Genomic DNA, 13935 nt, shown 5'->3' on the forward strand with positions numbered 1-13935 from the left:
TAGGGCTAGGTGCGTGGCGATGTAGTTTATTGCAGTCTGAGCTGAGTGCTTTGTTGTACACTTGAAGTAACAAAATTGTTCAGGTCCTTTGTCGATATTCATTTTTTCTCGTAGAAATATCTTGTTTATGTTCTTTAGAAATATACTGGTTTCAATAAAATTATCGCCTTTGGTAATTGCTCTCACTCAGCATTTATGGGTTTGATGCTTTGCGCAACCCTATTTCGTATTCGTTTTATTCTTGTGTAGCTTTCGTGGCATGATACAGCTTGTATTTGTTTGTCTTTGGAAGATAAGGTAAAAGGAAAAGACGCTTCAAACAATAACAGATAGAATGGCTCAACAATGTTTTAATTACAAAGCAGGCTGATTTTTAATAAAATCTTCAAACGTCTGATAATGCCTTCAATTAGCACTATAAAGGCTATCTGTTTTAAACTCGCGAAATGGTTTTCTCTTTTTTATAGTTAATCGAAATGCAACAGTTTTTGTGACTAAATGCATCAAGTGAATTAAGAATTGCTTATCTGGCCTAATTTAGTATACGTAATTTGAAAACTAGAATGTTTAAAAAGGGTCTCAATTTGAAACAAATTTTCAGTATTTACATTGGTTGAAATTGTAGTGGGGTTATCCTGTTTCGAGGTGATTAAAACGGGGTGTTCTAGTAGGGTGTTGGATAATGTGGGGATAAAGAGTGGGACACCATCACGTTTTTTTCTTGAAATGGTTATTCGAACTGCATATCCTTTTTTATTGTATAATATTGAAAAAATGACACTATTAAACAAGAATATTTTTTTTGTAGAGTATTTCATTATGGTCGCTAATTAGCTTCAACTGCAATAACAGAATTCGTTGCCGAATGAGTGTAGCATATATTCACTCTCCGAGATTACAACAGCTATCGGATTCGTTCACACGTTGCCAGCAACGAGCGTCTCGTGTTCACGAGTTGATAGTCGCGTATGGACTGTTGGACTCGGAGAAAACCAATACTAGAGTTGTAGCACCGAGAGCCGCTCAGTCTGAGCGACTGAAAAGTTTTCACGATGCTGATTTTGTGGACTTTTTGCTGCAATGCTCTGATGGGTCAAGGGAGGACGACGAGTTTCAGAAGAGCTGTGAAGTGTATGGCTTGGAATTTGAATGTCCAGTTCTAGACGAGCTAGGCTAGTATAAAGCGTTTATAGATGTAATGGTTTTGAATCACGGCTGCGCTCAAACTGGTATCCGAATTTTTGGGTTGCTTTGAGTTCTCGCAGAATGTCCCAAAACTAAAAAGCTGTATACTTACGTGTCTACTGTTGTGCAGTATAAACTGTAAAATTAATGTGGTAAAGCAAATTCGGAGAGAGAACATAATAGGTCCTATTCTTTGAAAATGTTCGAAATTTCCTTAGTCCTTGTTTGCCTATTCTGTGTATTGCCCTAGTGCTTTGCATAGAAGCAACGACAATAAGATAGGTTTTCAATAAAGATGTCTTTTTTTCCAGGTGAGTACGTGCTGCTGTTAGCGGGTGCATCACTAGACGCTGCTGAGTGTCTTGTTTCTGGAGCGGCGAAGATTGCAGTCAACTGGTTCGGCGGATGGCATCACTGCAGAAAAGACTACGCAGCAGGTACAAGGCATCAGTCTTGTAGATCCGATATAAAATAGATTGTTTCTTATACAAACGAAACCAAGTCTTAACGAAACCATTTATTTACTTAAATGCAAGTCCATTGTCATAGCGATTGAGTTGCATATTCCTACGATGAAATTGAACTTGCTAGTTTTTTTTAACAAAAGCTTACAGAACTCCAGCGACCTGGAATTAGCCGACATTTTAAATGCTACTGCTAATCGCGATTTTATTTGTTCGGTCTGTAAATATTGTTATATACAACCCGCTGGTGACATTTTTGTGACCAATTTATACCCCAAGAATGATTACGCTTGCGAGAGCAACTCGTGTAATCGAGAATTCGTTTTTTCCCCTCAAACAATTTTTCTTCCAGGCGCCTTTCTATTTCCTCTTGTTTAAATGACTTAATTTCCTAAGATTTTTTTTCTGATTTAATCAATTTTGTATTTTGGCGATGTTTAATTGGCTTTGTCTACTTTTTTGTATTGTTTGAAAGGCAAACATTTATTACTATTTAAAAAGAAATTAAGGACGGTTGTGGTGTAAATTTTTTGCGACAACATTTTCTTAGGGTAGTTATTGCCTCGATGAGCGTCTGTCTACCGAAGTAGCGCGGGAATTTTTTTAAATGCTGGTGTTGTTTCTCGATTTATTCTCTGAAATTGAATTTTCATTCTTTTTTTCTATTCACTAGCTTGCAATGCTACGCTTGTTCAATCTCAAGTGATGCAACGCTGCGCCTGTGTAAAAATCTTGAGAACAGTAGGCAGAAATTTATTTATCCCAACAAGGGAAGGGAGCTTCATTTAAATTGAAAAATGACTATTTTCATTATGATCCTAATTTATCAAGTGCTTTTTTGAGTTTTATTTGGTCAGTGCAATGTTTTCTGGTAGATAGAAATTGACGAATTAATAATAGAAATTTAATAGAGGACGAACTTTTTTTTGAAAATGTATATATAAAGTGAATATAGAGGGGTGGTCAAAGGAATGAAGGACCAATGAGAATCGGAACTTGGTGTTGTTTTTTCAGTATATTTTAATTAGACCTTAAATCATTGAAAGGATGCCAATTTTTAAAGCATGAAAAGTCAAGCTTTTTATTGAGTGTTGACGAACGTAGTAAATACTTATAACGGTCTCGGTGATTTTTTTAATAAAGGTCTCGGTGAAAAGAATACAGATGTGCATTCATACCTTTCTAATGCATTTATGTATGTACATAGCTATATATGCACACTTTCAATAAAAAATCATCTGCTTAAGCTTTGGTAAATTCGACTCACCAAATACGAACGTGGAAATGCGCGAAAAAAACGTGAGCGACTTCTACTTTCGAAAGTTGAATTTTATTTTTAGATTTCCCAGCGGTATAAAAACTTTACTAATGACCCAGTTTTTTTCAAATTGAGTTAATGGTATCAAAAAAGTATAAATCGTAAATTCGTGTCTGGAAATTGAAAGAGGGTTAAGGCCAAATATTTTTCTCTTTCCTTGCTTCATCGACTTTCTTCCAACTGTGTTTGACTGTTTTTCACTATTTCTAAAAAAAATTTAAGTCTGTATTTTATATTGTCCGTACCTTTTAGGTGACGTTCAGGCGAGTCTACAGGTAGAATCTTATTGGAAGTCAAAAATATTTGTTCCTACGTTTTTCAAAAGTTTCAAATACTTTTAAAACTTGTGATTTTCCATTAGCCAGAAGGTTTTAAACCGTCATGATTTCAGCTTAGATTAACAGCCCGTAAATTAAGCCTGATAGAATTCTTTCAAAACCTTTGATTTTTATAGATGAAAGATATATAACCGTTGCCTTCCGACGAAATGTTTTAAAGTCTCATTTTTTCATGAGCAATAGAAGTGCTCCCATTAATGTTTCCAGTCTGCTGTTTTCGGATTTCTGACAATTACTAGTTCATTTTGGAAAAACAGAAATATTCCAAGACGATAACTTTCTATTTCGCCTCTTAATAAAGTGAAAGAGTAATTTTAAAATTAGGATTTCATGTCTCTTGTTTTAAGTTATTTTTTTTTTCGGATCTTATGGTAGTTTTTAAGCAAAATATGGAAAAAAGCTTATTGAAATTTGTTCCTGAGAGTCAATAGTGATATTCAACTTGTATTTCGTAAAAGGCAGTTCATTCATTGATACTATTTTTGGCTCGAGAAAAACATCCTTCGAAAATAGATAAGTCATATAATGCGTTTTAGCTAGTACAACCATAAATTATAATTATGTACTGTTCTGCGCTTTGTAAAAAAAGTACGTTCTTTTCTATTTTGCTGGGAAAGCCCTTTTAGTGAATGTTCGCGCTTAAATGCTTACCTTGTGTTTCATTTGATAAATGAATACCTTCGTGTAAAATGATAAAGATAGAAACGCTTTTAATTAATTTCTGTTTGTTTCGTCGTTGGATTGATTAATTTCTATCAAATTGTGTTATCTGAAATAAATCAACATCCGATGTTTCACGACACTCGATTGATCTTTAGCGTAAAAGAAAATGAAGTGTACCTATGGAGTCTTGTGGTCTCTAATAGTCTGCTCAAAATTGTTTTTTTTTTCATGAAAAGATTTGATGTAGATAATAGCGTTTTCAGTTTAATGGTATGAAAAAGAAGATAGTTTTTTTAAATTTCAAATATGACTTTGTTGTAGTGCGGGACATTTTTTAATGCAATTATTAATAAAGAAACTTATATTAGTGAAAACATTGATTGTACAGCTTTTTTGTGATTTTAATCGTTATTTTATTTTTGGGTGTTAGCTGAAAAAAAAAATAGAACCAAAGGGCAACAAAAGATAATTATTTGGGTTGCTTCCTCACTTAAACTTGACCTGTACTTTTATGTATTTTTTCATTTGGTGGATTGAATTCTGATGTTGATTTCTAGGGTTTTGCTACATCAATGACTGTGTTTTGGCGATTCTTCACTTGCTCAAGAAATTTGATCGTGTGCTCTACATTGACTTGGACGCTCATCACGGGGACGGGGTGCAGGATGCATTCTACTGCACTAACAAAGTGTTCACTCTCTCATTCCACAGATACACGCCTGGACTGTTCTACCCTGGAACAGGCGAAATCAGGTCAGTTATGACCCAAACGTGAATAGGTTAACGAGCGTATTGGATCTACTTAACAATCTCACCCCCCCCTATTTTGTCTACTAAAGAATCTCCACCCATGTAAATAAAAACAGTAAGCTCGCATAGTAAAAGAGCGTTGTATGTAAATTCGAATTTTACTGCATTCTGATTGGTCGAATATTCGCACCAGCTAATCTACTTAACAATATCTCTCCCCCTTTCTTGAAAAGGGGGGGGGGGGGGGAGGGGGAGATTGTTAAGAAGATCCAGCTAGTTTAACATGCTCTAAAATACAAAAAAAAATTTATCCTCCTAGTCTGAAACAAGTATTTGAAGTGGGTACAAGTTGTATTCGCAAACCGTCCAAGCTTCATTATTGCTCAGAATCATATCAATGAATCAAACGAATTACAGCAAGGGTTCAAGTTTTTATGGTTATTTAAGGTAATGATTATTTAAAAACCTAAGGTCTGCTCAAAGCCTTTTGTTTGATTTGTTTCAGTGATACAGGAAGTTATAAGGGATTGAATTACTGCCTCAACGTTCCATTCAAAGAAGGCCTGAAATCATCCGACTTTATTGATGTCTGCACCGTAGTGTGCGAACAAGTCGTGAGAGGGTTCAAACCCGAGGCGATTGTGTGTCAATGTGGGGCAGATGCACTTTCCCATGACCCAGTGGAGGCTTTAAACATTACTCCAGATGCTTATGTTAAAGTAAGTGGTTTTTCCACTAACAAGAATAAATTGCCAGTGCAGCGACTGAATTGAGCGGAGGATTTAACCTTCTATCCAAGTCGAGATGCAACTTTTTCACACTTTTGCTGCTACAATGTCTTTCCTGTCGCTTCAATAAAACTACGACTAAGGAGAGCTTAGGCGAGGAAAAAATACGACTTTTCGGTTCGTTTTGTCCAAAATCCATTGTCAGCTTGTTGTAACATTTTATCATAAGTTCTCCATGTTATTTCAGCGAATTGGACGGCTTGTGTTAACCTTGTTATAACGTAAGCGGAATGAATTTTCCGAGTTCTCATAGGCTATAGAGACCAGCTTTTACAAAAAGTGCTGATTTCGAATTTAAAAAAAGCCTGCTTAGGACATCATTTTTTGTAAAAATGGCTTGTTTTATTGCGCTCACTCCGCCGTGAAAACTCGTTTATATTGTATTGGTGCCCAAGGCTTATTTGGGAATTTATTGGGAGTGGTTTGGCTAGAAAGGAGTGTTGGAAATTAGAAGGGGACCGTTTTAAGAGGTGATGGTAAAAAAATTCCCGATTAATGCTGCTGGACCATTGTGTGGTTTCTATTCCGGGATTTTAAAAATCACATTAAAAAATTGGCTGTTTTGAGGTATATTTCTCTCTGCTTGTACTTCTTATGCGAAAATAAGAAGGATGATCAAGACTCTTGAGGTTTAAGTGTTAAGTGCGGCATTTGGAAACTAGGATCCCCGTTCGTTCAAGGTGTTTCAGTCGGTACAGCCAAAAGTATCTCAAATCAGCAGCTAAAGCTCTTAAGAGTGATGCGTTCCTCAGTGTTACTGAATGAGGATCAGAAATCTTTGAGAGTAATGAACGTAGTGAGTACTTTTATATAGGTCTTGCTGATTTTTTTTTTTGCTTTTTTCCGGAAAAAGTCTAAAATTTGTTCAAGCTCAGCCTTGATTTTTCGCGGTTCGACACGTGATTTCATTTCAAGTTCAGTCCATTTTCCTTGTGAGGGCAAATTATACTATCGAACAGCAGAAGTGGAAGTGTAAAGGTCACGAAAAACTTGATCAACTTCTAATTTCGAAAACAAAAATTAATTATCAGATTTTCCAGCCAAATAAAAGTTTTGCCTATTGATCCAATTTTCTCAAATTGGGTTAATTTTAACATAAAAGTGTCCAATATAAATTGTTCTACAAATTCAAAGAGCTTGAAGGACATCGATTTGTTCCTCGAAATTCAAAAATTGAAGGTTTTTGAAAAAACAAGTCAGTTTTTTTTCAGGTTCCTTGCGTTCATTACTCTTTTTCAACTGTCAGTTGGCTATGTTTGTTTTATTTAGGTCGAGTGGTGTTTTTTTCGTTGTTTCTTTTTATTTCTTTTTAAGTTTGTTTCAAGTTCATTTAGTAAAACGAAGGCAAATTTTGTTCTCCAATAACGAAAAGCAAATAACGCAAAAATCGTGATTGGCTTTCAGTTTATTTTCTAATTGGGTTAGTTTTATGAAAAAAGTGAATCATAGACAATTAAGCCATATATTTTGCCCGAAATTTGAAGTATACTATCGAAAAAGTTCTAAAAAAAGATCAGCTCTGACCTTTTTCCAATTATCTGTTGGCTCTTTTTTTATGTGATGTTTAATATTGACTCTTGCCGTACTTTTTCTTGTCAAATCGGGTTCATTGTTTAAATTTAGTCATAGTGTCAATGAACATAGTTAAGACACTTATGTAGGAGGTGATGGTTTTCTCGGTAAAATTATTTTCAGGTGATTACACAGGCATAGCTTGTGTTATAGTATGAACTTGCTTTTTTTCCAACCTAACTTGCAAATATTGTTGCGACGCAAAGATTATTGCGGGAAAATGTGTTCATTTTGAAAGGGTTCATTTTGATCAATAACCAGCTATTAAGTACAGCCAATGCTAAGGATATTAACACAGACTATTTTATTACAAATAGCACTTTAGCTTCAAGGTATCATGGAAGGAGACCAGCAATAAAATTAGAGGGTTCGAACCTGGGCAGTGTCGGATGTTTTAATTAACTTTTTCGTATGCTAGTTAAAATGCGTCCGCTCTATAAATTGAGGCATGTTAGTTGATAATTTTCATTTTTTTTTTCAAATTGACTGGTACTGCTAATGCATCATAATTGGCTTGCGTCACTTAGCAATTATGTAGACTTATAATTGGCCTGCTTCACTTAAGAAGTTTTGCAGACTCAAAGTTTTACTCATTCAATTTTTCCCAGTAGCGTTATCGGTCATTTTTGTGCTTGTGTATGTGAAGTGCAACTTCGCTTCTGTTTGATTTTTGTTCTGATTTTTGTTCTGATTTTAGAAAAGTTGACTGCGTTCGGGTATCGATCCGCAAATCTTTGGATTGCCAAGAAAGTATGCTTGTTTTTAATTTATGGTCATTGATACTCAACTTTAATTTGTATCCAAATCTCAATAACGGAGATTGCAGCGAATATAAATTTTGTAGATTATATGGCGGGGTAAAAATGTATTTTGATACAGTTTTTCAATTGTGTTTATTTGTCAAAACTCTTCGGAGAATTATTATTTTATTTTAAATGTTTAGCAAATTAAAAGCTTGCTCGTTAACTTTTTATTACGCTTTTTGTACTTATACGGGAGTTTGGATCTCGTAGTCTCCCGGGGTTTTAGTTAATTTTTAGTCGATTTTCTTGCAAAGCATACTTTTTATCTTCTGTATTTTTGTTTTTTGTCCGTTTCTAGAGCCCGTATGAAGTTTTTTTGGTGCGTGTATGCGAGTTGAACCTCTTGGGAATTCCTATCGTATTGTGCAGCTTTTGTCTTTTAATCCTTGCACTCTGCGGCATCACCCGCCAATTTTTTTTTTGTTCTCGTCTTTTCTACTAATTTTTTAAAGTTTTCAACATTCTTTTTCTGTAACATTTGAGACCCCGACTGGTGTGTTCTAAACCTTCTTCGTTTTCATCGCAACATTTCCCTTTCAAATAAGTTCATATTTTTATCCAGTTTTTCCGCTTTTGATTACAAAGTACAGCTTCGCATCTGTGTATGGGATAGATTTTTGCCAAGAAAATTTCCCCGAAAGCTTTTTTATAGGATAGCCTAGTGTGTTCAGATAATTTGAAAAATTTCAAAAAAATAAATCAATATGTTTTCCAATCGCGTTTTCGTTACTGCTTCGCAGTCAGTGATACCATTTAAAATTTAAATTGCTTAAGAAAAAAATTGTTGGCATCAATTTATACTTTTCCGAAACTATTTAAATTTTTCTTTAGAAATTTAATTCTTTTTTCAGTCTGTTTTTTAGCGATTTTTCTGCCAAGTTTGGGGAATTTTCGCAATTTTGTGAAAAGAAACTTATTGGGCATATCTATTTGCCACAATAGTTCATCAAATTTGTCGTAAAATTCAGATTGTTTGCTTTTTCCGCGGAACTGTGAAATGTGAAATTAATTATCACGAGTAAACTCTTTACTTTGGCGTCGGATCGAATACCGCTGTAGCAATTTAATTTTTTCAATTCAAATTGCTCGATCGAAATTATTATCTCTCATTTGAATTGAGTGGGATCATAATTTAACATTTAAATAAATAGAAATTAAAATGAAAATTTATATTAATTCAATTTTTTTAATGGACATCACTGTGCGCAGTAACGTTTCTTATTTTTCTGTCGAGTACATTTTATTTGTAACAAGGTTTTAAAGTGGCTCATTTTAAGGTTGTCCAAAAACTGATGTCGCAGAATGTGCCTCTTTTGCTCTTGGGTGGAGGAGGATACCACAGAAGTAATACGGCCAGATGTTGGACCTCAATTCAAGCCGCATTAACCCATAAATGGCCACTCAGTGGGGACATACCAGAGCACGAGTACCTGGACGAGTATGGTCCCAGCTACAGTTTGGAAGTGAAAGAATCGAAAATGAAGGATTTGAATACAGACGATTATTTGAAGTCCTTAACCGATCACTGTGAATCTATTTTATCGAAACTCTGAAATTTGCATCTGCTTGAATGAATTGGTTGATGTTTGTTGTTTTCTGTAAATCTTTAACTATTTTTCTATTCTGAATCAATTATTCCGCTTGCTGGCTTTGAGTTTTATTGCAGTTGAAGTTTAGTTTGAAGCATGGCCGGTAGTTTTGTTCATTTTAGATTGAGATGCCTACTAATATAGACATTACTATTAAGACTTTAGATGGAAACTCGAGGAAGTTTGAAAACATATCGAACGAGCTGACAGTGAAAGAGCTGAAAGAAAAAATAGCTGGCAGAGTCAATATCCCAGCAGACAGGCAGCGTCTCATCTATGCTGGTCGTGTTTTGAACGACACTAATGCTCTCTCAACTTACAATCTAGACGGCCAGGCCATCCACCTAGTTGAACGACAGCCAGTGTCTAATCAGCCAAATAATGCTGCTGGAAATGCTTCCGCTCAAAATGCTGGAGCTGCACCTCATCGTCACATGGGGCCAATGGGCTGGCAACGAAGTCCTCTGAATCCTAACATGGGGCCAATGGGCTGGCAACGAAGTCCTCTGAATCCTAACAATCCTAACATGCCTCGAACGCAAGTGCGAGTTGTCGTCGGAGGTAACCCATCCAGAGGTGTTGGAAGAGCAGTCCCGATGCATGGATTCCCCGGTGCCAGACCTCCACATCAAGTGCCACCAGAATTCTTGGCGCGTGGTGGAAGACCGCCTGGTTTTACTAGAATGAGAATGAATCGACCTCAGTTTCCTGGCGACTCGGGAAGGCCAGCAACTACTCCGGTTGATGCTGGTGCAAATCGCGTAGAACATTGCAAAAAGTACATTGCAAGTACAAAGCATGTTTTGCGCCACCTGAAACGCTTGAAGGAGAGAATCAATAATGCAGATCAGTCAACTTCAAATGAAGAAGCGTCCGGGGCTAGTGGTACCGAAAATAATGAGGAAAGTGAAAATTTAGAGGAAATGGAATCACCGGATACGCAAACTCCTCAAGATGAGCCAGTGACCGTAAATGCAGAAGAAACGACTGACGGAACTCAGAGATCAACTGGTCCTGCGCCTCAATCGGGACCTACTACAGATAATCAACAAAACTTGCCGCGAGCTTATCCCGCCGCTGAAATTATAACGCTACACAGATCTGTAAATGAATGTGAAAAAGAACTGCAAGAATTTGTTGACTTGTGTGAGACTGTTTTAGCTAATGTAAACGTGGAACAGCCTCGAAATATTCAGAACATGCATCGAACACTGATACATGGCATTGGAGAGGCAACTCATTTTCTCGCACATGCACAGCATTCACTCTCTGACCTTTACACAAATTTGTCTCATCTTCCGCCGGTAGCAATGGCCCACCCGGTTGCGGTTAATGCATTCACGGCTATCGAAATTGTACCTCAATTGGCCACTATGAATGGCCCTGTGATGCAGCAGCCTCCAATCAACATTCCGAACGGACCTGTACCTTCGTCAATCCCGACACCCAATGCGGCAGCCACGCCAAACAACACTCCTAATCCAGTTCCGAATAACCAAACTCCTCCAAGAATGCCGCAGATCCCGCCACAGTTTCCACCACAATTCCCGCCCCAGTTTGCAAATCTAGCTAATATGGCGTTCTCGGGGTTTGTACCGGGGCCCAACGCTGTTCCGGTAAACGTTCAGAGGTTTACAATGCCCGGTACGAATAACACAGCTTTCAGAGCCTCATTTAGAACTGCTGTACCTATGAATGTTCCTCCTGTTCCGCAGAATACGGAGCAAAACTCTACTGCGACTGGGAATCCCAACACTGCGAATGTAAACAATACTCAAAATAACATAGGAAATCATGTTCCCAACGCAGAGAACGATCCGCAAAACACAAATAACGCAGATTCATCAGAGCCGCCTGGGAGAACCGGTCCAACGGTAAACGTTTCAGGGTTGCCTCCGGGGATCCAAATTTCCTCAGATTCTTTCGGTCCTCGGGATCCATTTGTGCCTTGCAATTCAAGATTCTTTCAACCCCAACCGTCTAATCGGCCTGCAAGTAGTGCTAGAACCGCTGGTCAGCCAGATTCGAATCAGAACCCACTGCAAAATGAGGGTGAAGCTGTGCCAAATCAACAGCAAAATGAGAACCCTAACGATCCGCTTGGTGGAATGGGCGCCAATCTACAGAACTTGATGCAAAACATGTTCGCTGGAAACAATGACATGTCTGTCGAGATGAACCAAGACTCAGTAGCCGTTGATCCTAGTCGTCCGATTGCGGAACAAATCCAAGAAATTTTGAATAATGTCATGTCGGCTAGAAATCCAGGAGGTGTTGGGCAGGATCCTAACGTCGTATTTTCCGATGTTCAAGTCGAGTTTCAAGGAGATCCAATAGTTGATGGATCATATTCCGAGGAGCATGAAGATCAATCAAATCAACAGCAAATGAACAACCCTTTAAATGCAATGCTAACAAGCATGCTTCAATCGGGAATGGGAAATCCACAAACTAGTCTGTATGATATGCTGCAAATTGGAAATTCAGATGCGAATGCCGGGCTGTTAAATGACGTGACAATGGTATTCGCTAGAGTGATGACGGTTCCAGATATGATAGCGATGATAACTGGACAGCCGAGTGCAATTTCACGCGCGCGAGAACCTCTAAGACAATTTGTTAATCAGAACTTACTTCAAAATGAAGAGTATAGCGACGATTTGTTGCGGCGAAGGATAAGAGAAGGAATCCGAGCCGACAGGACCCTGGATCTTGGCACTGTGCAGTTCAGAGAAGGAGTCAATGGCAGGGAATCATTGCATCAATTTTTTGAGCAGCGAATATTCGATTTGTGTCAATTCGCTCGGAACTCACAACTAACTGACAATCAATTTGCAGAAAACGCTATGCAGTTTTTCAGCAAGTTGTTGTATGAACTGATTGTTTTGTTTTCCCAAATCTTGCATTCCTCGCAGAGTGTAGAAACGGTGCTAGCAAACACACTGCTGGTCGATTTTCTAAGAACACGTGATGCAAATCAGAACGACTCGAATCAAACCCCACCCACCTTTTTCGGTATGAATCTAGCAGGAATGGAACCAATGATCACCATGTTAGTTACCCAACAGTTGTCAAGTTTCTCTACAGTTGCCTCAACTCGAGTCCAAGTTTCAGAAATTGAGCACTTTATTGTCAAAACCGAGCCGCAAACGTCCACAGAAAGCGTAAAACCAGAACCTATGGACTGCTCAGAATCAAGTGAAAAAGAAAGTGGTCCGACTTCGTCAAATGCGGGTGTCAAAACTTCTACTAGTTCAGCAGTTCGCCCTAAAATTCGTGCGAATTCTCAAAATCATAACAGCCACGCTAGACTAAGTTTCAACGTACTTTTACCCGAAGATCCGGAGTCTTTGAACTTGTTTGATGAAAACAATGTAATGCGGGCACGCGAAAGCTGGCTAGAAGTTTTAAGAAGTGACGAAGAAAAACAACAACAAGAGGAGTTTGAGCGGTATTTTAGTGACGCCTATTTGTTCGGAGTACCGGCGAGACATAGGAGTCTAATGACATCTGGAAATGCATTGGGATATGCTGGCTCAATGCGTGGCTTACTCCACAGAACTTTGGCAAATTTGAGCAGTTCAAATATTTCCGATGATGCGTCTCGAAATGCATTGCGTGAAAGTATTGAAGATGACGACACAGTTCAAGACTTGTTCAGTGATGTTCTCAGACAAGATATACGCAGACGGTTTGAGCAAGAACCGGAATTGCGAAACAGAACTTGGACTAAAAAGTACTGCGAAGAAAAGAAATGAGGCCTTCTTGAAGTGTAGCACTATCTTTATTGGCACCTTTAACAGTGTTTATAACTAATGTGGTTTTGTTTCTGAGGCGTTATTTGTAATTATTTAATCTGGTGAAAGTTTAGGAATTGAAATATTTTATTTTATTGACTAAAATTGAATCATTTTGCGCGGATTATTTTTTCTGTCATTTCTAGGTTTCATTGAAATCGATCTTGTTTTTTTTTTAAATATGAGTAGCTTTATTTTGCACGTGAAATACAATTGTGTTTTGTTACAATTTTTGCGCGTGCTTACTGAGACAGACTTAAAACCGGGGCAGAAATATCTTCATGCATGCAACGAGATACTTTTATGATGCGTTAGTGGTTCTAAGAACTAATAACCAGCAAAACATGAAAAAATCTTCACAATAGTACGTTAACATCGGAATATAGGCAATAGAAGGAATTAGGACAAATTTTCGGATCATTAATTATGCGAATACTTTTTTGACGTATTCCCGTCAAACATTTTCCATGCTATTACTGCTGCTTAAAACGCCAGTTGATTAAATTTCAGATTTGTTTAGTCTGATTTTTAAGATTTTGACATTTATTCGTACGTATCGGCAGAATAAACTCGGAAAATTGGCAATCATGCCGGCATTGAACGTGTCATCAGTCGAGGAATTCCAAGAAGCACTGGACGATTTCTTCGCTGGCAATTCAGAAAAATCC

General features: G+C 37.6%; 2 protein-coding genes across 2 annotated transcripts; both read left to right on the plus strand.

The window, feature by feature from the left end:
* The first annotated feature begins 781 nt into the window (after nucleotides 1–781).
* LOC134844454 (histone deacetylase 8-like) lies at nucleotides 782–9525 on the plus strand. The gene is made up of 5 exons (XM_063861151.1): nucleotides 782–1172; nucleotides 1497–1622; nucleotides 4526–4721; nucleotides 5224–5437; nucleotides 9159–9525. The coding sequence occupies exons 1-5, from the start codon at nucleotides 866–868 to the stop codon at nucleotides 9432–9434; spliced, it is 1119 nt and encodes a 372-aa protein (XP_063717221.1). The 5' UTR covers nucleotides 782–865; the 3' UTR covers nucleotides 9435–9525.
* Nucleotides 9526–9595: 70 nt separating this feature from the next.
* LOC134843997 (large proline-rich protein BAG6-like) lies at nucleotides 9596–13455 on the plus strand. The gene has a single exon (XM_063860428.1). It carries the CDS (start codon nucleotides 9599–9601, stop codon nucleotides 13226–13228), a length of 3630 nt encoding a protein of 1209 aa, XP_063716498.1. The 5' UTR covers nucleotides 9596–9598; the 3' UTR covers nucleotides 13229–13455.
* The last annotated feature ends 480 nt before the right edge of the window (nucleotides 13456–13935 follow it).

This window comes from Symsagittifera roscoffensis, chromosome 4 (genome assembly GCF_963678635.1).
Source record: "Symsagittifera roscoffensis chromosome 4, txSymRosc1.1, whole genome shotgun sequence".
In the NCBI taxonomy this organism is placed as follows: Eukaryota; Metazoa; Xenacoelomorpha; order Acoela; family Convolutidae; genus Symsagittifera; species Symsagittifera roscoffensis.

Bases quoted from the DNA above. Each gene is read 5' to 3' on its own strand.
- LOC134844454 (XM_063861151.1), top strand. From the start codon at position 866: ATGAGTGTAGCATATATTCACTCTCCGAGATTACAACAGCTATCGGAT. The intron at 1,173-1,496 runs GCTAGTATAAAG...CTTTTTTTCCAG, and splicing joins TCCAGTTCTAGACGAGCTAG to GTGAGTACGTGCTGCTGTTA. The intron at 5,438-9,158 runs GTAAGTGGTTTT...GCTCATTTTAAG, and splicing joins CTCCAGATGCTTATGTTAAA to GTTGTCCAAAAACTGATGTC.
- LOC134843997 (XM_063860428.1), top strand. From the start codon at position 9,599: ATGCCTACTAATATAGACATTACTATTAAGACTTTAGATGGAAACTCG.